Source organism: Sebastes fasciatus, chromosome 4 (genome assembly GCF_043250625.1).
Source record: "Sebastes fasciatus isolate fSebFas1 chromosome 4, fSebFas1.pri, whole genome shotgun sequence".
NCBI classification, from domain to species: Eukaryota; Metazoa; Chordata; class Actinopteri; order Perciformes; family Sebastidae; genus Sebastes; species Sebastes fasciatus.
Window position 1 is genome coordinate 17982893 of NC_133798.1, and position 22620 is coordinate 18005512.

Genomic DNA, 22620 nt, shown 5'->3' on the forward strand with positions numbered 1-22620 from the left:
CACAATTCAAATTATTGATTATTTAAATATTTGCTTTGATTAAAAAATATTTTTGGTTGTTAGGAAGTTAAACAGGTCATAATCCCCTCTATTATTTAAGAAAAACATCTCCTTCAAACAAATGGATTTATTCAAGTTTCTCGCCAATAACTTAATTTTACGAGATTACATTTGAACGCATCATGATAACGTTGTAATTTACCATCACCCAATGATCATTTTGCTGAGCAGACCGTGAATGCCTCATAATAATAATAATAACTGAATGGCACCTCCGTTAACGTTTGTAGCTCCGCTATTTATCCAAGCAGGACTGTGCTGCCCACCGGCTTCTAGCAGGTAACATTACGAGCACTCATCCTGCTGATTTCAACACAGATTTATCGGGGAAAAATAGGGTGCATCCCCTCCGGTTTAGTAACACCGTGCTCTTGAGCACTTTTTTCCTCTCCGCCGTGGCTCCGGTCCCAATCGAACTCAAACATGATACAGCGTGCGTATGAGTCATTGTGCAGCGTAACTGTCGGAGCATCAATACGAGGAATCGATAGTCACAGAGGCATGTGATGATCCCTAGCGTTTTCTCTGCCTGCCAAAGTGGCAGATGTCCTGATGATTTCACCTGCCACTGCCAACAATTTACCCGCATTTGGCGGGTGCTAATTTCAGACCCTGAGTACAGCTATGTTTTTCAATGTACTGTTGGCATAAAATAGAAGTAAAAGAAATAGAGACCAACTTTGCTCTGGAGTAGGAATATGTCAGTAGTCTTTATTACAGTACATTAGCACGTCAGATAGTCCTGCTATCCTGTCCCGTAGAGTAAATGTCCAGGATTTTGTCTTGGTGGCACTCAAACATAAACTTATGTGAAACAAAGACACCAGAACGTCACATACTTTGTAAATATAAACACAGCACAAAGGGAAAAGACGAGACATACCACTAAACCTACTCCAACATTCCTATTTTTTTTTAAATGCAAACATTTGGAAAGTACATGATAATACGTTGTATTCCTGCCTTAAATTAAAAGAAAAGGTCTGTTTCTCGCTACAACAAGAACATCCTCTTCTATTATTGATTTTAGTCATTTTAAATTATTACAACACAATTTTTTTCCCCAGTAAACAAATATTAAGTCAAGAAAGGTACAGTTTGTAGGATTTGCGACATCTAGTGGTGTGATTGTGGATTGCAACCAACTGAGTACCCCTCCTCTCACTCCTCCCTTTCCAAGACTGCGGTAACGTGAGCTACCGAGTGCAAAACCGTGGTAACGTCGTTCACCTCGCTTAGAGGCCATCCTCATCATAATAACACTAGTTTAAGAGCAACAGAAGTCAGACGGCGGCTGGCGGTATCACGGTTCTGCACTCTGCGGCTCACGTTACCGTAGTTTCACAAGCGTGTCAGAGAACTACGGTGAACTTCAGCTAACGTAAAAACCCCGAAAGGCTCTCTCTAGAGCCAGTGATTGGCAGACTCTGTGAAGAGGACCCGCTCCCTATGTAGATATGAAGAGCTCATTCTAAGTTAACGAAAATACAACGATTCTTAGTTTCAGGTGATAATACACTGATGAAAATATAGTTATGAATATTATATTATATTTCTGCTATTCCCCGAAATGTTACACTCTGTTCCTTTTAAGCTACAATTGTCTCAGAAGACTAAAAACATTTCTTAAGAAAGTTGTTTGTAATGATGTTGTAGAAATAGAAGGTCCTGTGAGAACACTGGGGCACAAATACACTAAATGAGAAAATCTAAGGGACGGAAACATCTGGGGTAACAAAAAGAATCAAAGCAATAAGATTTGGGAGCAATGGGATAATTACATAGTTTCCCTAAAAATTATTAGATGCAGATACTCGAATTTTGACAATTACTGCTGCTGTTTGTAGTGAATGTGAACATTTGATTTTAGTTAAGCCTGAAAAAAAATCCTAAACCATTATTTTTCACGTCTTCTTATTTGTAGATTTCAAATATGGAGGTGAAATCTGAAAGTAATCACAAAAACATCCATCTTGTTGTAAACAGTAGTAAATATAATACAAGCGTCCCTGAAGTGTCAAGTCATTGCTCAATGAGCTGTTTTTAAAAGCTGTCTGTGGTGACACTGATGACCTGCGGCTGCACTCTGTTCCTGTTACAGCTGAAGAGCCAGGCTGCCCTCCTGTGGCGGTAGCGCTTCGACAGCAGCACATAGAGCACAGGGTTGATACAGGGGTGCAGGTACTGCAGCACAGTACAGATGAAGTAAAACATCTCCCAAGCCTGTCCGTGGCGATACAGCCCCAGGTACACACAGAGCTCCAGCACATAACCAGGTAGCCAGCACACTGAGAAGGTAGCGGCAGCCAAGAACACCATGACAGAGGCACGGCGGGTGTTCCTGGCACTGGACACCGACATTACAGGGCTCTTGTGGAGAAAAAGAGCCAGCCGGACATAGTTGAAGGCGATGACTAGCATTGGAACAAAGTAGTAAAGTACAAACTGGCTCAGCACCACTTGGTAGTGGTGCTCATGAATGGTTGGAAGGCAGAAGGTGAAGTTGGCAAGGCTTGGGCCCAGGCTCTCTTTGGTGGCAAACATACGCAGCGGCAGGCTGATGAAGAAGCTGAGGGCCCAGACCAAGACAAACAAGAGGATCACCAGGTCCATGGTGGGCGGATGGTACGGGTTGGTGATGATCATGGCGCGGGTCATGGACACGGCACACAACGAGTAGGTGCTGGCGGCCAGGCTGAAGGCCAGCAGGAACTGGTAGACCTTGCAGGATGTGTCATCCAGAGGCCAGGAGAGACTGACGGCAGAGTGCAAGGTGAAGGGGATGAGCAGGAGGGTGAGGAAGTCGGCCAGAGTCATACTGAGGAGGAGGATGTCGAGGCGATTCTTACGCAACGTGTTGTACTTGGCAAACAGAGAGAAGACCAGCAGGTTGGCACAGAGCCCGATGCCCAGGATCACGGCACAGGTACAGGCAAAGATCAGCACATACGTATTGGGAACAGCCATGTTATCACCGACTTGACATCACCTTTCAAATGAAAACAAATAAAACATTTATTCATCATTTATGTTTAGGATCAGTCGATTGACAAAATCCTAATATGTAACTATTTTTATAATCTTTTAAAGCCGCCCACACATGATCAGAGGTAAAATCGCTCTTTGCAGACTGCCCTTGTTTTCCTATGGGGAGAGCAGGCGGAAGCGCTAGCCTTGGCGTGGCGCACCGCCCGAAACTGCCACCGAGCACTGCGCTCAAAGTTCAAATTATTTAAACTTTGACCTTGGTTGCCGCTGACCTTTCAAAGCACAACCAATGAGATAACAGCTACAACTGTTGCCTAGGAACAGTGAAGTAGCTTCCTCGCATACTTTTTAATGACATATTATACCTGTGCTGAGCTTTGCCTGTGCAAGGCTCTGCGCCCTACCTGGCAGTGAGCAAAGAGCAAATTTCTTTATGATTTCTGTATGTGAAGGCAGCTTAATTGTTTCAGCAAAAATTCCAAATTGCTTTTCTTTGTCATATACAATAGTAAACTTCATATTTTGGTGGGTTTGACTATTGGCTAAACAAAGCAAGACAAAATTTGTCACATTGGCCTCTGGAAAAACACGAGTATTTTTTGCTATTTTCCTTTTGTATACAAAACATTATCATTTAATTGATAAAATATCATGAAAATAATCATTAGTTGGAGCTCTATTTATGTTGTTAGTGAAAGAGGAAACTAGAACTGCAACGATTAATCAATGAGTTGTCACCAATTAAAATAATCGCCAACTATTTTGATAATCAATTAATCAGTTTGAGTAATTCTTTTAAGAAAAACAAGCCAAAATTCTCTGATTTCAGCTTCTTAAATGTGAATATTTTCTGGTTTCTTTACTCCTCTGTGACAGTAAACTGAATATCTTTGAGTTGTGGACGAAACAAGACATTTGAAGACGTCATCTTGAGCTTTGGGAAATACTGATCGACATTTTTTTACCATTTTCTGACATTTTAAAGACCAAACAACTAATCAATTAATCGAGAAAGTAATCAACAGATTAATCGACAATGACAATAATCGTTAGTTGCAGCACTAGAGGAGAGTTACATTTCTTATCAAGACATAACAGCTTTGTCATTCTAGCATGGCCAAAATGCATTTTTTGTTAATCAAATAGCATCCGAAAGGCTTATGTAGACCCATATTGATAGTATGTTTTCTATCATAACGTCACCAAAACACACAATGTAATACCACCAAAATAAAAGGTACAAGGTTTTTACATAGCAACAGCAATATGGTCGTCTGCTAAGATACAAAACGTGTTGACAGCTACTCTTAACTGCTGTATATTTGGACTGATAGTGTAATCAACTGTAACAGGTGTTTGTCTGATCAGAGGTCATTGCATTATAAAATGGTGCCATATGTAATAATTCTCCATCATCGGGACACACTCACCATCGTCGTTCCTCAAAGCAGTATCTTCAGGCTCATGTTTGTGAGTGAGCTATCCCAATAATGTTAACTTGTAATTCACTGGTGTCCATCCTGTTAAACTGGACTGATGAAGGGAGAGGTGGCAGCCTCTCAGGACTCATTACAAAGTGTGATAGCTGAATGTGAAGGGAAGGAAGGCAAACATCACTTGGGTCAAATTGATTCTGGTTGACTTGGTTTAAAGAGAAACGACCAGCTGCTCAGGGAACAGTGATGTACTATACATGCCTGTTTTGTTATTGTTATTAGAGGATGTGTGTATTTTAGTCGTTTTAGTTATTTTCATTTTTAGTAACCGCTACACTTGTTGAACTATATCAGTCTTTTCGGAACTATAAAAATACCTCATTGACTGAGACTGTGTTGCTGTTTGTATAAACTTGTATTGACCTTTCCTAACCTGTTAAGCCTCTCTGTTTATTAGGATTTCATTCACACTGTATGAATTATATTTAAAAATGAGCACTCTCCAAAGAAAGAGAGACCAGTCCATTGATTACTGTTCCTCCCCTCCTCTGGAGATATTAATGTCTCTCTCCATTGTTTGATTGATTTGTTCAGTGTGAGCTGCAGGCTCCTGACGGCGGCTTTATCAGGCTTTCCACAGCATTTATGACTCTGTGTCAGCTAATGGCCATCGGTGTACACTGCTGCTCTTAGCACAGGATATAGCTGATGCTGATGCATTTGCTAACCCCTCCATTACCAGTGTCTGTGCCATTCAGTAAGCGGCTGTTAAAAATGCCACATGTTCTCAAGTGGGACTTTAACAGCTTCATTGTGCTCTGTCCGTGCCCAAAAGTCAACAAAAACATTGATGTTTTTCACCTTTTTATAGTCAATTTTAAAAACCTGTCTTGACCCAAATCTTCCCACCTCTTTAGTAAGGTTAAAGGTTATGATGAAATATACAAACCAGCACCTCAAAAACTGAAAGGAAGTCAATGATATGCTCAAAGACACTTCAGCAGGACAGATACTTACTGCTGATTGAACTCAGGCCCATTCGTTGCCATTTTTACCTGATTCTGTTAAGCCACTGATTCTTCATGAAGAGGCTGGTAGTGCATACTGGTCCTGTCCTTATCAATTTAAGATTTTAGGGATAAAATGGGTAACTGGTCCTGCTGCAAATTAGGCTGCTTTGCAATCATAGTTTTTGTATTACCTTGTAGTATATCATTCATTTATTTATGCACAATAAAGCTGAAGTAATTGGTTGACTAATCTTTTAGTCAACAGGAAATCAACTGTCAACTACTTTGATAATCTATTTTCAATTAAATTGTTTGAATCACGTTTCAAGCAAGAGCACCAAACCATTTGCTGGTTCCATATTCTCAAATGTGAGGATTTGCTGCTTTTCTTTGTCTTATATGATCAAATACTGAATATATTCGGCTTTTTGATCGGACAAAACAAGCTATTGGAAGAGGTCACCTTGTACATTTTTCACTATTTTCTCAAATTGTATAGACAAAATGATTTATCAAAAATAATAGTCAATAATAATCGTCAGGTTTTAGAAGTAAAATACATAGTTGTCAATGTTGCAGATTAATCTGATTAGCAATCAATCTACGTATGGTTGTAGTATATAATTTTATGCATATTACTCTGAGAAATAACAAAACTAGCGTTTAGTCTATATCTCATTTTTGGCTCAAAGAGTGCTGAGGTGTTCACGTCCACCTGATGCAACCAACACTTAAAGTTCACATATATGCAATCATGGTACAGAGAAGAGTGTCTGACTTGTCATTAACGACTAGGCTAACTAATTATTTTCATTATCAATTCATCTTATTATCCATCCATCATCTGCAATCACTTATCCTGTTAGGGATATTATATTACTTTCTGAATTAATTGTTTGGACTATAAAATGACAGAAAATAGCGAAAATGCCCATCATAATTTTCCCACGGTGACCTCTTCAAATGTGTCTTCAAATTCAAATACAGTATATCACAAAAGACTATTAAAAGCAGTAAATCAAGGTAATGTTTAGTATCTAATCAATTACTTGACTAATCATTTTACTATTACCTCATTAGGCTTGCTACGGTAGTCCGTGTTACCGGTGTTACTCGGTGTTCCGGCATAAACCGATTACATTACTTGCCCACCGTCATTTTGCTTTTGCTTTTTTAGATATAAAACCCATTTAGTTCATTTTTGCACATCAGCGCCCACATTCATCAAATAAAAAACTATAATTTATAAAATACTAAGCGTGTTGTCGGACAACGAACGTGGACGCTAAAATTATAAACTGAAGTGTCTGTTCCATGCAGCAGCAGAGTCACAGCACAGAGTAGCAGGACTTATTAACTTATCACGTGATGAGAGGAAGGAGAGTTGACCAACAAGATGATGGTGGAGGACTTGGTGTCAAAGCGACAAGCAAAGCTTATTTGGCAATATTTTGGCTTTAAACCCAATGCTAATAGGGAACCTGATGACGTTAATGAGGCAATCTGTGAACTTTGTCTGATGAAGGTGGCAGCCTCTGGAGACAACACCTCTTAATCTTAACACACCTTCAAACACACCTGGGATTCCACCGAACACAGCTGTGCCACGTTCCAACTGTGACGCGGCCGCCGGAGCTGATCGTGGCCACTCTAGACAATAATGGGCCACGCAGCCATCCAACGTTAAAGATCAGAGTAAGCGCTCTACAGATATTGGGCTTCATTGGCGAATATCTTTTCTTGTAAAATGTCCGGTGTAATATGGCTGCTGAACAAAGAGACCGTGAATCAAAAATATTTCTAATGGCTACACTTTTAATGTTTAATGATTAACTGGAAACATGTACAGTATGCCCTCAGTGCAAGTGAAGAACATTAAATGAGTCTGACAGCCCCTGACTCGGGCTCTTTCTATAAAAATAAACTATAATGTGACATGGTGAGAGTGGATTTGATGAAGCATCCAATAAGTTACAAGTCCATGAGGGATCTAAGGTGGGAAAGGAGAGCAGGACCATCAAAAAGAAACATCAAAATAAAACTCAACCACAAAAGAACATGTACAGGATATAACTAAAGTGCATTATGGAATTTAGTCAGCAGCACCGTGATACATTCACAAAATAAATACACACTTTCAAAGTGAAATAAATTATGGCAGAACAGTTGGAACAGATGTATGCAGTGAACAGTTTGTATGTAACTTGAAGTTCACGATAGTCAACACATATAGAGCCAAACAAAAGTAGACCACTCAGCCTCCCAATTTTGTGAAGTTACATTATATTTAGGCAATAAATAGTTCCTCCTATGATCTACTCGCGCACACAGCTGGTTAGAGATGACAACATATGGCTTTGTTTTGAAGTCAAAGTTACAGATGCCTAGAGATGTTCCAAATAAATATGGACCTAAGAAGATGATAGTTGATATGACTTCATGATCGGAAATACAAACACAGCAAAATATTATCTTACAAGTACAACCTGGGGCTGTAATATGAAGTGACTGAGTCAGCCATGGGTAGAGTCTCTCAGATCCCAGCCTAGTTGAACTATGTCAGTGTCTTAGTGCAGTACCATGTAAAGGCTATTGTGAGTCTCTTAGCCAGGGCACTGCGTCCTTCATGGCTCTTTTGTTGAGACAGACCGCGCTCGCCTCCGCTTCTTGTCGCTCTCTCTGCGTCGGCCTAACCTCACCTTTTTTTTCCTCTTGGTGACCACTTTTAGTGGCTGGTCCTTATAAGCCAGAGCCTTGTTGGTCTCCTGGGGCAGGTTAGGGCCCTCTCTGTCCAGCCTGAACCTGTCAGGGAGGTTCTTGGTGGCCCCTGGGGGCTTCTCAAGCAGGGCATTCCCACTGAAGGTTTGGCTCTGGGTTCTGCTCTGCACAGGTGGAGCTCGCTCGTCGGCGGTGTGCACCTCTTCCAGCAGCTCCTGCAGCCACATGCGGCGCTTGAACTCCTGCAAGGAGCGGCCCTTGTCATGCATCAGCTGGGCGTGGCTCACTGACCTCTTCCTTAAAGCGTGAAAGTGAACAGACCACAGATTAACAAGGAAGGTTGCATAAAAGCTAATGAATAAATCCTAAAACTGCATCATATGAGATGGGAGCAGCACCAAGTTCACTTTTCTGTAAATGTGTCAGAAATCTGTTTTGTTTTTTTTCACCATTACCAGTGAATCAATTAAACCAGAATTCCTCATTTCTGAGATAGCACCAGCAAAATCTGTTTTCTTTTTTGTTTGACCTTTTTTTGAAATTGTATTTTACATCACAGTGTTTAGCTTCTGTTTTTAGAAGTGGTGGAAGCTGAAATGTAAGGTCAGGCACCAGGAAACCTCAGTACAGTAGGTGGCAGCATAAACAACTTTGTGAGAGCCATCACTAATCTGAGCTCCAGACCCCAACAAGCCAGAGGTGAAACAGAGAAAACCTTCTGTAGCTTAATATAATCTGATTAATTAACTGTAAATGTATTTTCTAAATCCAAACAACGGGAATCTTTCAAAAATGCTGCTTTGACACTTTTACTAATTAACTAGTTTTTTAATTTTTGAGTTGCATATTGCTTTTACTTTTCTATGGTCATCAAAATTAATAAAAAAAATAACTCACATTCTGCTACTAAGTGCATCAACTGGTCTCCCATCAAGAGTCACTGGGGAGCACAGCAAGAACACTGCCAGACTCCACTGATGAAGCACGACTATAGAGCACATCCTTGAGCTTAAGATCTGAAGAACACAAGAAATATTATATCAGTCACTTCAACGAATTAAATAAAACTTTGTTTTACGAACTTATACTAAATTGTTTGTCAGTAGCAGTGAAAGCAGCTGAAAAATGACACCGTTCCTGAGTACGTGAGATCTCCCAGGCTGCATTAGTTGTGCCAACAAACAGTTTATTAAAGTAAAGAAGAAACATAGACTTACATGGTGTGAATCTTTACAGAGAAAATCCACAAAAAGGTCAGTCTTCAAGCTCCTAAGAAATGATCTCGTTGCAAAAATTAATTTACAAAGTAAAAAATTATTCTGCCCAATACAGTTTGGCCAGTTCAAAACTTGTGTCCAGATCCATTGGTGTGAAGGCAGCCTGGGGAAATCCCCCGTCACTCTGCTCCATTCATTTGCCTCCCAACAGTGTGTGGCGAGCTATTTATTTCTCCCCAGCGTCCCAATTGAAAGAGAGATAAAGATGGAAAGAGCAGCAGCAGCAGCCCATCAGCTGCAGCGCTGCCACTCCACCCAGTGTTGCAGTAATCTCATGAAGAGTGGCGATGAAGCATCTTCTCTGGTGGCCGCAGCCGGAGAGCAGGGCTGAGAGGGTTTTTTACAGTCCAGCACTGTGTGAGTCTGTCTGAGAGAGAGGCACAGTGAGAAAGCCAAACTCCTCTTTGGGTGAAGATGCAGGCACTACCTTAGCCCCTACCCATTAAGTCTAGTCCTAACACCCTCCCCTCTCTCTCTCCCCCCAACCCTTCACACACACCTGCTGTGACAAGAAGGTGGCGCCCACGTAGCATCCAAACCCCCACACACAAGAGTTTACTTAACACAAGCTTAATTTGTAATCAATTTCAAATTATTCAAATAAAGTCTACTAATTATTTCATCATAAAGAGGTCAGAAATGACAGGTGTGCACCAATGGAGGTAATCATGGTTTACCAAGCAGAGTGTATAAGGGGAGGGGCAGGGTTACTCCAAAGTAAACAGCCAGACCTAACCACTTTCCCAGGGGAGAATGACCATAACCTCAGAGAAACCCAACCCACAGCCGCTCACTGCAGACCATTCAATTCACCTCCACTCTGCCTCAGCAAACCAGCTCACCACCGAATGGTTACAGTGGGCTCTGAGGTATCTCTCAAATCCAGCTAATAAGGAAAGTGGAGAGCTTTGCATTGAGGCAACTGTATACAGTTCCTGGTTCACTGTGTTGGTCTGAAGTCTGAGCAACATTTGTGATTTTACTGAAAACGTATTAAATACACGCATTAAAATTCGGTAGTCTGATGTCAGAGGTAGCTCTGTGGTGAAAAGTGCATGTATTTTTAGTATCACATTGATTGACAGCATGACATGCCCAAGTGTAGTAGTATATGCAGCATGGTTAATTTCAAGTATTAAAGCAGCAGTGGGTAGAAATGGAGCAGTCACTATATCCACAGTAGTGCATGAGACAGGTAATCTGAAAAAATCATGTGCCTCTGTGTCCTCTGGTGCTCCTAATGGCGTCTGCAAGGTTTCACAGACCGGAGGAAAACAACCAATCGGAGCCGAGCTGGAGCCTGCCGTCTCTGAGGAGCTGTCAATCACTTGCGAACTCCGATAAAACGGTCAAACTAGGCAGCGCTGATCAAATATGAATCAATATTCTGTTACTGTAATGCCTTTTCTCACTTTAAATGTTTTTACAAACATCTTGTAGTGTTCTGTTCAGCTGTAAAATGAGAACATTTTTGACCCGGCAGCCATGTTGAGAACAGTTGAGGAAATACCAAGCACCGCCCACCAGCCAGAGCACAGCCGATAGGAACGCTCTCTCTGAAATGACTTGTGATTGGCCTGATTAAAGCCTGAAAACGAAACGAAAAAGAGCCATGAGGAGGTGCATTCTGGACCAAAGTATTGGACCAACGTTAAAGAGCCACACTGCCATCATGGCTAAAATGTGTTGTCCGATGCAAAATCAATTGAAGCCTGCAATGTTTGATCTTAAACATTTTCCTTGAACTGAGGACCGTAAACTCTGCATGTTGCTTCGCTTGTGAAACTTTGTGATCTTGAATCTCACAGTCTGCAAATTATTTCCGCATAATTCATGGTAGGTACAATACGAACATGTTGTTCTTGAGTTTGTTCAAAGTGATCTCTGCGTAAAATGTAATTGGACTCAAATGAAAGATAATGAGAACATGAACATGGCTGTATGTGTACTCAGGGTTCATGAGAGTCTCTCAGTTGTGATTACAGTTAGTGTAGGTCTGGCAGCAGATTGTTCTCAAATCAGTTCAATGTTCCTGTGATTCATTTCTGGGTCATGACCCATCAGTTGAAGAACAATAGTACAGCCTGTGCTGCTGATGCAGTAAGTACATTCTGAAATTCCGCCTCCGTACAGACTACCAATGTCCTCCTTTATTATACTCAACTCAATGTGGTGTGGCTCTAGGAATAGCAGTATTGGTCTGTCCGCTGGTCGGTCTTTCTGTCCACCTCTTGACTTGATTGAAATATCTCAAGAACCATTTGATGGATTGCCGTGAAATTGTATACAGACATCCATGGTCCCCAGAAGATGAACCTTACTGATTTTGTTGACCCCTGGCTTTTTATAGTGCTACCAGTAGGTTGACTATTTGACTTTTAGTGAAATGTCTTGACAAATATTTGATGGATTGCCATGAAATTTGGTTGCTTAATGGTCTATTTGACTCTAAATGGGACCATAATTTACTAAATGAACATCATGATGTATTGAAGAAGACTTGAAACTAGCAATTGAGATCATAAACTCATGTTTACAATGTTTACTGAGGCAATAAATCATGTGAGAAGTAGGGTCATTTTCTCATAGACTTCTATACAATCAGACTTCTTTTTGCAACCAGAGGAGTCGCCCCCTGCTGGCTGTTAGAAATAATGCAAGTTTAAGGTACTTCCACATTGGCTTCACTTTTCAGACCAAGGAGTTGCACAGCTTTTAGGTTTTAGATACTTATCAATCTCTTTTTCTTGCTAAATATATTCTCTTGTAATATTATACTTACAGTATATACGTAATGTAGTACTGCAACATTTACAGTGTAACATAGATACAATATAAATACACTGCGTCTTTGCCTTTTTTTAGGAATTCATAGTTAAAAATGTTTGTGAGGTGACTAAGATGAATACAGTCCATTCAAAAATTCTGAGTCATTTATGTGGTTACTGCACCTACTTGCACTGTTTTACTGGATGGAATAACTTGCATTACTCCTCATGAATAAAACCCATAAATTATTTCTGCAAGCAGTGATGATTAGTAGAATCACTTCAGGCTAGACTGTAGACCAGTTGGTGGTAAATTACTTAATAGAGGGCTCAGTATTTTACTAGCAGTCATGATTCAATTCAGCAAGGGGTCCAGAAGGGGTTTGGGGCCGGGACCCCCCCTGCTGTCTCCAAAACTCAGCTTTCTTCTGTTTCCAGCGAGTCTGCCTCAAACTTCCAACACTTTAACATTCGGTGGGGAAAAAATACCTCATTTGATTCCATTCTGCAAAGACTTTACCTGCAAGAAAATATGAAAAAAATCCCATTTCCTGGCAGACAGCAGCGTAGGGAACGGGAGCCAGGAAAGCTGCTTTTGATTCATGCTAAATTGCACTCTCAACACAGAGCAGTATTCCTGTCCGTTTTTCATCCTTTTCACACTGCACCTACTTCACACATACAGAACATAATATACACACCCACCCTCCTGTTCCAAGCATCCAGCTCACACACACTCTGCATCCAGAGAAACACCCAAATTTCATGTATAAATTCAGAGTTCGGCATCTATTTTTGGATGTGTTGTACCCATTCCCTCTTATTGGACCACCCAATTATGTCATAAATCCCGGCTTTAGTTGCAGCAACAGTTCCTGCTTTTGTTGTGGAGTTACATTCAGAGACACCATGTACTTGGCATGTACATTAGTCAGTGTTAATTCCCGCACAAGTCATACTCTGGTGCTGTCAGCGTTCTCTATTATTTTATTACTTTTTTACAGCACCACTCCCCTTTAACACTATCCCAGCTTTAGTGAAATTTGAACATTACGGTTAAGTGAAAAGTGAAGACATGTACACTAAAAACATTTAAAAAATAATAATTCACTGCCGTTTCTGTTAAACATGACATTCAAACAATCTTATATAACACCTCAAATGTCATCTATAACCATATATTTAGCTGCAAAAAACAGAATCAGAGGTTTTACAGTGTATTTGATAATGGTCCCTTTATGATGCACTCAGGGCTTTAATCGCTTGGCCATTTGTTCACATGAGAACTTAAGGTTTGTTATCCTGGAAAACCTCACTTGAAAAATGACTTTTGCAGAGTTACTTTCCCCTCATAATGGTTTTTTAACGGTGAGTTACTGTACGGGTCGTTTCAGTCGTTTCATCTGAGGCATGCTTTATAATGTCATATTGTGGGTAGTTGGAAGAGTTTTCTTCTAATCATTCACACCTACCAATCATAACTGTCATCCCAGGAATGCTCTTTATTCCTCTTTACCTTCTTCTGGTTCAGCTATTTTCAACAGCTCTGCTACTGAGGCAGCGTTTTGTTCATAAAAGCTCAGGAGATGAAATTTAAAATTGATGCACTCTGTTTTCTTTTCGGTTGGTGGTTTATTGGTGCTTCAAATGTGTCACATTAAATCTGGATGCTCAAATTCAGCAGTGGAAGAATAGAGCTCTCCATTAGATTTGCTTTGGGACACTGCAAAGTTGAAATGCTGTGAACTTCAGGTGACTTTGTTTAAATAGTGATTTGTCTGGTTAGATGGAAAACTCTGGAAATGGAAATCAGTTGTTAAAGATTTCCATTAAATCGCTCTTTAGTATGGCTGAGCCATGCTGTTGTATGTGCTGAGGCTGTAAAATGGTGTTTACTGTATTGTTTGTTACTGTATGTTTTCAGGCTATTTTCAGTTTTTTTTATATTTTCAGACCACTTCCATCTGTCGAGAAAAGGCCATGAGATGTGGTTGAAGTTTCAGAAAAAGTTAGCAGGCAGGTTTTGAGTTTAGAGTAAACAATATATTGTCCTTTTACTGAAACAATATTTCTGGATCATTTGCAAATCACGACAAAAGTCATGATTACATATTCAATTATAAAACTTGTATACAATTTTATTCCAAAAATATTTCCTGATTGCATTGGTGGTGCTGTGGTACCGAATCTAAATGAATGAAGCATCCAGAATTATGTAAACATGTTTGAGAGTAATGTCTGCCTGAGCAGAGAATGAAGTCGCTCTCCCTCTGTGTGTGTTGTACGAGTTTTTCTCTTTGTTGACATAGCTGGGCTGCACTGTTCTCATACGGCAGTTATAGCTGATAACGCCGTCCCGACCGAAGGCGTCGTTGCGGAAGCATAGCACCCACTCGCATTTAGCACCTTTTAAAGAATGGACATTTCTGATATTGTTGTTAGCCATAGCAGTGTGCCAGTTATTATATAAATACTGTTTTAGGGCTGCATGCAACTATTGTTTTCATAATTTATTAATCTGCAGATTGTTTCCTCAACTAATCAATTTATGGTTTTGTGTTTGTTTTCTGACCAACAGTCTAAAATCCAAAAGTGTTCAGTCAACTGTCATATGTGACAAATAACAGCAACAAATCTTCACATTTGAGCAGCTGGCACCAGTGAATGTTTGGGATTTTTGCTCAAAAAAATATTGAAATGATTCATTCATTATCAAAATAGTTGCCAATTAATTTCCTGTCAATCAAATAATCAATTAATTGACTAACTGTTTCGACTTTATAACGTTTAAAGAATTCCTTAAGAACCTGGATCCAACTGATACTGTGGATGTAGCTCTTAGCATATTGCTTAAAACAATAATGTTTTGTACAACATTTTACATCTTCACATCCATTGTATTGTATTTGCAGGTTTTGAGTCGATGTTTCCAAAAGTAAAAGCAGACTTTTCAGTTTTGAGCCACAATGCACAATGGACAGTTTAGTCAGGATGTCAGAGAAGGGTCACTGCTCCACACTTTAAGAGGCATACATCCTGAACATTACCTAATTCCTGCTCAGGGTTACCCAAACATGCCCTCCTCCGTCACGCATTTACTTGATCTGAAAGTAGCTGCAAGATTTGTCTGTTTCTGTTTCTGCTGCTTGATATATGATAATCCTCCTCAGGTAGCGCTTTGGGGCTGATTTCTTATTTACTGCTGGACTTTTTTCTTAACATTAACCATAAATGTCAAGCTCCTGGAGACAGTGAGTCGGGGAGGTCCTACTAGGACAAAAGCATGTTGTCCAGACTCAGTCTAGAGCACAGGTACATTAAATCATTATTTTTCAGACAGGAAATATCTGCCACTGGACATTTTGCCTGTAAAATGTATTTCTAAGATGAAATGATTCCTGCCTGGCACAGCTCTACTCTCATCTGAACTGGAGTGTTTTTACGCCCATTTATTCAATGTTAGAGCTTGTTTCTAGTGAAAACCATAAATGTTGTTCATCTTATGATTAAACCGTGTGTTTGATCATGCCCATGATGTGATTCAGAGTGATTCAAAAAGCAGAAAAACAAGTCCAGAGGCCGAGTCTTTGACCTGGCTTTATGAGGTGCCCACCACATTAGCATTTCTCTCTTGGCAGATGTTGATGGTGGGGTGTCTGACTGTGGCCGGCCTCTCTGCAGTGGCCCTGTGCTCCAGGCTCTGGGGAGGGGAGGGGGGGCTCCTTGCTCCTTACTCCTTACTTGCCCCCCCAAACCTAAACCACAAGCTGCCCCATGTCTGATGCCCCCCTCTCACTCTCCTGACCTCAGAGGTAGACCCCAGGCCAGCTGGACACAGCCTGAAACCCCACACAGTCACCACACAGCCACCACCAATGGCCGCCACCCTCCTGCCCCTGACCTATCACCCAAAACATTACCATAAACTTCTGCCCGGCTGCCAAGCAACACACGAGCAGAGCTCACAGTCAGACTCTGCACTGCTCGTCCATGTAAAGATAGCTCTGTCTGAGGGGCGAAAGTGGAGCTGGTGTAGAGGGGTAGGTAAGCGCTCTCGGGTTATGATGGCATTTTACACGCAACATAAAACCCACTGTGGTGTTTTATGTTTTGTGGCTTGTGGTGATGCCGTGGCATTGCCTGTGGAACAGACTTCTGCCCGCTGCAACAACTACTGTGCAGTATTTGAGGCTGATGAAAAATGTGTCCGCCGGTGTGAGAACCGCTTTGAAACATGCCACAAGTCTGCGTGCTCCACGTCTTTTACACGCTTGACAAATCGTGCCGTTTCGCCTTGCCTCAGCCTCGGCGAAAATTGAAGAATCAATAGAGGTCTGATTGAGAAGACCACACACACATGGTGTTACGGTAATGACGGGCCGAGTCTGTTTGTTTGCATAAGTGAAGAGCAGGCTCAAATCGTTAATGAGTGCTTTGCGTCCAGCGTGCAACCACAGCTAAGCCAGTGGGTCAACAAGGTTGGCCAGACTAACCACTGTGTGTGTGTGGGTGTGGGTGTGTGGTTGTGTGTGAGAGAGAGAGAGAGAGAAAGAGAGAGAGAGAGAGAGAGTGTGTGTACATGTTCCTGCATGTCCTTGAAAAGTAAAACAAAGTTTGCAGAAACTGAAGTAATATTATCAGAATTAGTCAGACTCCCCTTGTTTTCCTCGCGTGTTAATTTGCTCTTACATCATCTATAAGCACTCGCTGTAATGTTTCTATATTTAACATTATTCTATATTTACTTGTGCTCTGACACACAGATACAGTTTTGTTTTCCCAGTGAAAAAATACTTCTATGAGACATTTCAGTAAGTATTTAAACACTGAAGAAGAAAAAAAGCTTCACTTGAAATTTCCAAATCGTTATAATGCACGGTGTGAGCCAAGTGCACTTCACCGACTCAAAGCTGATCCATTTACTGTAAATGAGCTTGTCTCTGTTGGTTTCCTGACCAATTACTGTACAGTGAACTTAGGTCCTGTATTTATTTATCCATAGGTTATTTTAAATGGACTGCACTCAATGCAGAGGCCTTGTTGAGCGGTCTTGTCCTCCCAGCCTACCCTGGGACATGCTAGCAGCGCTTGGCAGACAGACACGGATGCTGAAGGCAGCCTCTGGACAGCTTTATCCTGCGCCGAGCGAGGCCACCCGCTTCGTGCTCACCAGGGCACAGTGACTGGCACGGCGTTCCCCGGCCTCAGTTACTCAATTTTCTGCTTCTCCAAGAGAACTGGAGAACACTGTGCACTTTTTAAAGCTGTGTGACCATGAAAGGATATCAAGGCCAACCAGAGAATAGGAAGACTCTAACTTTGCTTAATACATTATTAAGAAAGAACAGCTTTAAAAAGACACTACAATGGGGGAATTATTAAGTGAATTATATACATTTAATAGTGGTGGTGTTAAGTACAACATGAGTTTATTAAGTAATTTGATTGATAAACTGAGAAGCAAAAAATATATTTACTAATGACTACATATGTTTTTCTTCTTAAAATTGGAGCTGAAGCAAAATAGATTAGCTGATCAACAGAAACATTAACTATTTTGATGATATATTAATTGTCAAATGTTACGTTTGGCTGCTTTCCTTTGTCTTAAAGTATGTGATAGAAAACTGAATTTCTTTGGGTTTTGGACTGCTGGTTGGAGAGAAATCAGGCAAGTTATCGACTCCGGTCCAAGCAGGAAAAGTAAACAGTGTTTGGTTTGTCCGTTCTGGGCTACTGTAGAAACATGGCGGTGCAACATGACGGACTCCGTGAAGAGGACCCGCTCCCTATGTAGATATAAACGGCTCATTCTAAGGTAACGAAAACACATTATGCTTTTAGTGCATGTTCGTGCATTTGAGTGTGCCCCACTGGTACTGGCCCACTCTGCACTGCACTCATAAGGCGGTTACAGCTGATAATGCCGTTCCGACCGACAACTCCGTTGTGGAAATGTAGCATTGTTCGGTTCATTTGAAACACTTTATGAGGCAGATTGTGTATTTATTTCATGTAGAGTTAGGCTCCCATTTATTGTCACACTACAATTCAAGGCCTATGGAAAGAGGCATGGACACGGGCGAACATGGGTCTTGAGGTATGGGGTATAACACATGCGAGTGTAACTGAAGCTGCGGTCGTGCGTTGCTATTGGCTCGTGACCAAGCCTCCTTCTCAGTTGGCACGGATGAAATGCAGAGTGCGGCTGTCAGTCAGTTAAGGAAATGGTGAGTGGACACGATAAAGTACAGGATCCACCAGCATTGTTTCGCTCTACTGTATGGGAGCATTACGGATTTAGTGTTACCTATGAAAACGAAGGAAAAATGTGGTGGATAAAACGGACACTCTGCAACATGTCTGGTTTATGCTAGCGGCAATACTTCCAATATGATGAGCCATTTATGAAGACATCACCTCGGTGTGTCTGTCGTTAGCGCAAGGAGAAGAGAGCTGGGTGGGAAAGAACAACTCCTTCTCCCCGCAGCATTTAAACAGCCTCTACAAGCAGATTCAGACAGGGCAAAAACCACAACTACAGCATTGGGGAGGTTTATATCGAAAGATATGCAGCTTTTGCAGTCGTGGAGGACGCTGGATTTCAGCATATGATTAACGTATCGTTACTTGAGCCGCGCTTAAGCAACACAGTAATTCTCGAACAGACACGACTAGGAATTGTGAAAGAATTGTACCGTGTAGCTCTTACTACAGAGACGGATGGACATCCAGGGCTACTGAAAATGACTGAAACTGTGACTGGCTGCCCACCACATCACTTCAGAGTGGAAGATAAAAAGTTGTGTTTTGCAGATGCGCCCCCTTTATGAGAGCAACACAGTGAGCATCTCTGACACAAGCGGTGACAGATTGGAAACTGGAGAGGGGCAACAGCACAATCCTTGTAATGTGTTTTATATTTATTAAGTATTTTTAACTAACACATTGGCACAGAAATCCAACCGTATTCCTTTCCAAATGCTGCACTTTTTGAGTGGAAAAACGAATCTTTTAATTAAGAGCTGATAATCAGGGAATTGAGACATATGTTAAACTGTGAGGCCTTTAGCTCTGTCAGCACTGTTGCCGTTGTTTTCGCTGTTAGCACCGTTAGCGATGAGATGACGGTTCAGCCGTCGCCATGTTGAGAGCTGTGCAGAGGCAATAGAAATGCTCCCAATCTCATATTTAGCACCTTTTAAAGGTGAATCCTGAAGACAAGGTGAGAAGTAGTACGATGATACCGGGTCACTGCAGCAGCAAATAGCATTTACAAAGAAAACTACCGCACATGAAGTTTTATGGCTCTAGCAAAACAAATTTCAGAAGGAGCCACTCCATTGTCAGACTCACTGGTGCTAAATAGAGAAGGGATATGTCATGTTTGATAATTTATTATAAATTGGTATGGTCCAGTGTGTGGTCTCTTTAGTTTAGTTTTAGTTTTTTAGTGTCTTTGTAAAAGGAACTGTTAAATCTGCAATATTCAAAGATGGTATTTGTTATTTTATAGAAAATGCATTCCAGTTCGTTTATAAAGCAAAAATGGTCAAATGTGGTGACACAAACAATGACATCATGCTCTTTTACAGACGCCCACATATTTTGTTACTGACAATTTCACCAAACACAGACAGACAGCCTTTTAAAATTACATGAGCTCGGTCATCTAAGTGGTTATTTTTTTCTGTGCAGACACAATAAATTAGAGCAGCACTAAAAATGTGACCAAATACAAGAGGACAGTGTTAAAGGAGGATCTATGTCTCTTTAGATCTACTCTAAATGAACAGACTCTATAAACAAGCATTTCTTTTTGACGGCTATTAAAATAGCTGTATGTGAAAGTAAATGCAGTAAAATGTCACTGAGAAACAGACACTAAACAAATTTATAAAATACCATCATATCTATTCAAAATCAGGCTGATGCTAAAATCAAGACAGGAAAATAATAATAAAATGTTTTAACTCAGTAAAGTGACATATATAGTTGAATTGTAACTATTAACTACTAATTGTGAACCGGTCGGCTGGCATTGCTTGGCTTTGGCTGGCTGGGTCGTTCGCTATCATTGGCGGGCTCCGGCTGGCCAACCCCACCCGGCTCCAACCAGCCGAGCCACCCGTCACCACCGGCGGGTCCTGGCTGGCCAGCTTCAACCGGCTGGAGCTGGGCGGTGTTGGCTAGCTCGGACCCCACCGGTGATAGTGAATGATTATGTCCACAAGAAGTAGAGTACCAGCTTTCACTGTCTGTTAAACAAGACAGTGAAAGCTGGTACTCTACTTCTTGTGGTCAGGCAGCAGCATCCAAGAAACGTGAGAAATCATCAGGGAATGAAAAAGGAGCAGGTCAGCTAGGCCTATTTATTATATTGTATTTGTTTATTCAGTTAAGACACACACTGCTATGTAAAATACACTGTTATCCATTGTTTAGGAAAGAAAACAAACAAACGTTGGACCAAATAAAGTTACAGATGTATTTCAAGTGATTGCGTAATATCGTTATCGTGATATTTTTTTGCCATGATAATCGTATTGAGAAAAATTGATATCGTGACAGCCCTAGTTACCGCAATACGATACATACCTTTCCATGACAGAGTTAGCATGCAGCTTTAGCCATGTCTAGCTCTGCTTTTCCTGGCAATGTGTGAAACCCAAAGTGTTTCCATTTACTGTATTTGTAGTGTTTACCACTTTGGATTTAAAATATGATGGTGCAGGTCGTATCCACGCAGACCCTTCGTCGTTTTCTACGTTCTCATTTTGGCTACCTGCAGTTTGTTTTGGATTTTGATGGATACGGAACAGATATGACATCACGTTACTCGGACTACAACAATAAAAGCGGTAACTTCCTTCTACCTCTTCATAGACTCATATACAGACATATATATATATATATATATATATAGACATATATAGACATCATACTCATCCATCCATTATCTGTAACCGCTTATCCGGGGTCACGGGGCGGCTGGAGCCAATCCCAGCTGACATTGGGCGAAGGCGGGGTACACCCTGGACAGGTCGCCAGACTATCACAGGGCTGACACAGAGACAGACAACCATTCCCGCTCACATTCACACCTACGGGCAATTAAGAGTCAACAATTAACCTAACCTGCATGTTTTAGGACTGTGGAAGGAAGCCGGATTTGAACCGGGAACCCTCTTTCTGTGAGGCGACAGTGCTAACCACTGCACCACTGTGCAGCCCCATCATATTCATATATACTGTTTATACAGTATATTATGGCATTCAAAAATCAATTTCAAAATCTTAAAAAAAAAATTGCGAAACATAGGTGATTAGGCGATTTTTCCCCCACCCCTAGTAAATTCACACGACATGTAGGTCAAACATCATGTTCTGTCTGTCAAACTAAGAAAAGTACACTGAGTTTTTGATTAGTTTGGGATGATAGTATTTCAACACAGGCCACAGACAGACATTTATGGATTGGTTCTTTAAAAATGTCAGTAATGTTCCCTTTAAATCTTTACGAGGCACAGTTTTAAGAGGTGTTCTGGTCTCGTGTTGACCTTTAGTTAATGAAACTGGTTCTGTAATTCTATATTTTTCAGAATGGGTTTCACCAGAGAAAAAATATCCCCACCCTCTGAGGAAAAACTCTGAAATAACTTTTTCTTTCATAAATTGAAAACACGTGACTTGATGATGTAAATGTTCAAAAGTGTTAATTCACTAATGAACAGTGAGTCCATTAGACATTCGATTACATACTCTGGGCAGCAGATAAATCAACACTGAGTGTAATTCAAACATGGGCTCTGGCCAGGCGGCTTGTTTTCTGTCCGACTGTGGTTTTCCAACAGTCTAACTCCATGAAGCGGATTTGCTCACAACAGCCAACATATTTCTCCAATCTGCATCCCCTTGTAAAGCAAAGGAAGGAAGGCAGAGCTCACAACTGTTGGTTTTGTGCTGCCCACGGTCTCACAACCCTGTAACATAAGGCAGGGCTTTCATTGCCTCTCCACTGCACGAGCAAAAGGGAATTAGCTTTTAAAAGTTTGTTTTGTAAGAGTTGTAAATAAAGCGGCACTGATTCAGACCTAGATCCCCTTTCTCTCAGATGGGGTAAGGCTTAATGTGGGTGGCTTTGGAAATACTGAGGCATGCTGAATATGTTTATATTACACTGTCCCCAAGGAGAGTTGAGCTTTGTGGTGCAGATGGATTACAGGGGGAAAAGAGCTGTTGTAGGCCTTTAAAGTTCAGTGTTAATGGTGGGAGTGAAGTGGCTGTGTAGGTGTGATGTGTTCGTTTCACGGGTCGCTGGTATTTCTGTCCCCGACGATGAAGGGTCAAGGGGATTCCCACA

At 41.1% G+C, this 22620-nt stretch overlaps 2 protein-coding genes across 2 annotated transcripts; both read right to left on the reverse strand.

Moving 5' to 3' along the window:
* Positions 1-859: 859 nt before the first annotated feature.
* LOC141765993 (galanin receptor 2a) lies at positions 860-4936 on the reverse strand. Its single transcript, XM_074632394.1, has one exon. The coding sequence runs from the start codon at positions 3025-3027 to the stop codon at positions 2104-2106; it is 924 nt and encodes a 307-aa protein (XP_074488495.1). The 5' UTR covers positions 3028-4936; the 3' UTR covers positions 860-2103.
* Positions 4937-5841: 905 nt separating this feature from the next.
* Positions 5842-9922, reverse strand: pthlhb (parathyroid hormone-like hormone b). The gene is made up of 3 exons (XM_074632395.1): positions 9430-9922; positions 9110-9228; positions 5842-8509 (listed from the first exon to the last, which is right to left on the reverse strand). Exons 2-3 carry the CDS (start codon positions 9211-9213, stop codon positions 8119-8121), a joined length of 495 nt encoding a protein of 164 aa, XP_074488496.1. The 5' UTR covers positions 9214-9228; positions 9430-9922; the 3' UTR covers positions 5842-8118.
* Positions 9923-22620: the final 12698 nt, after the last annotated feature.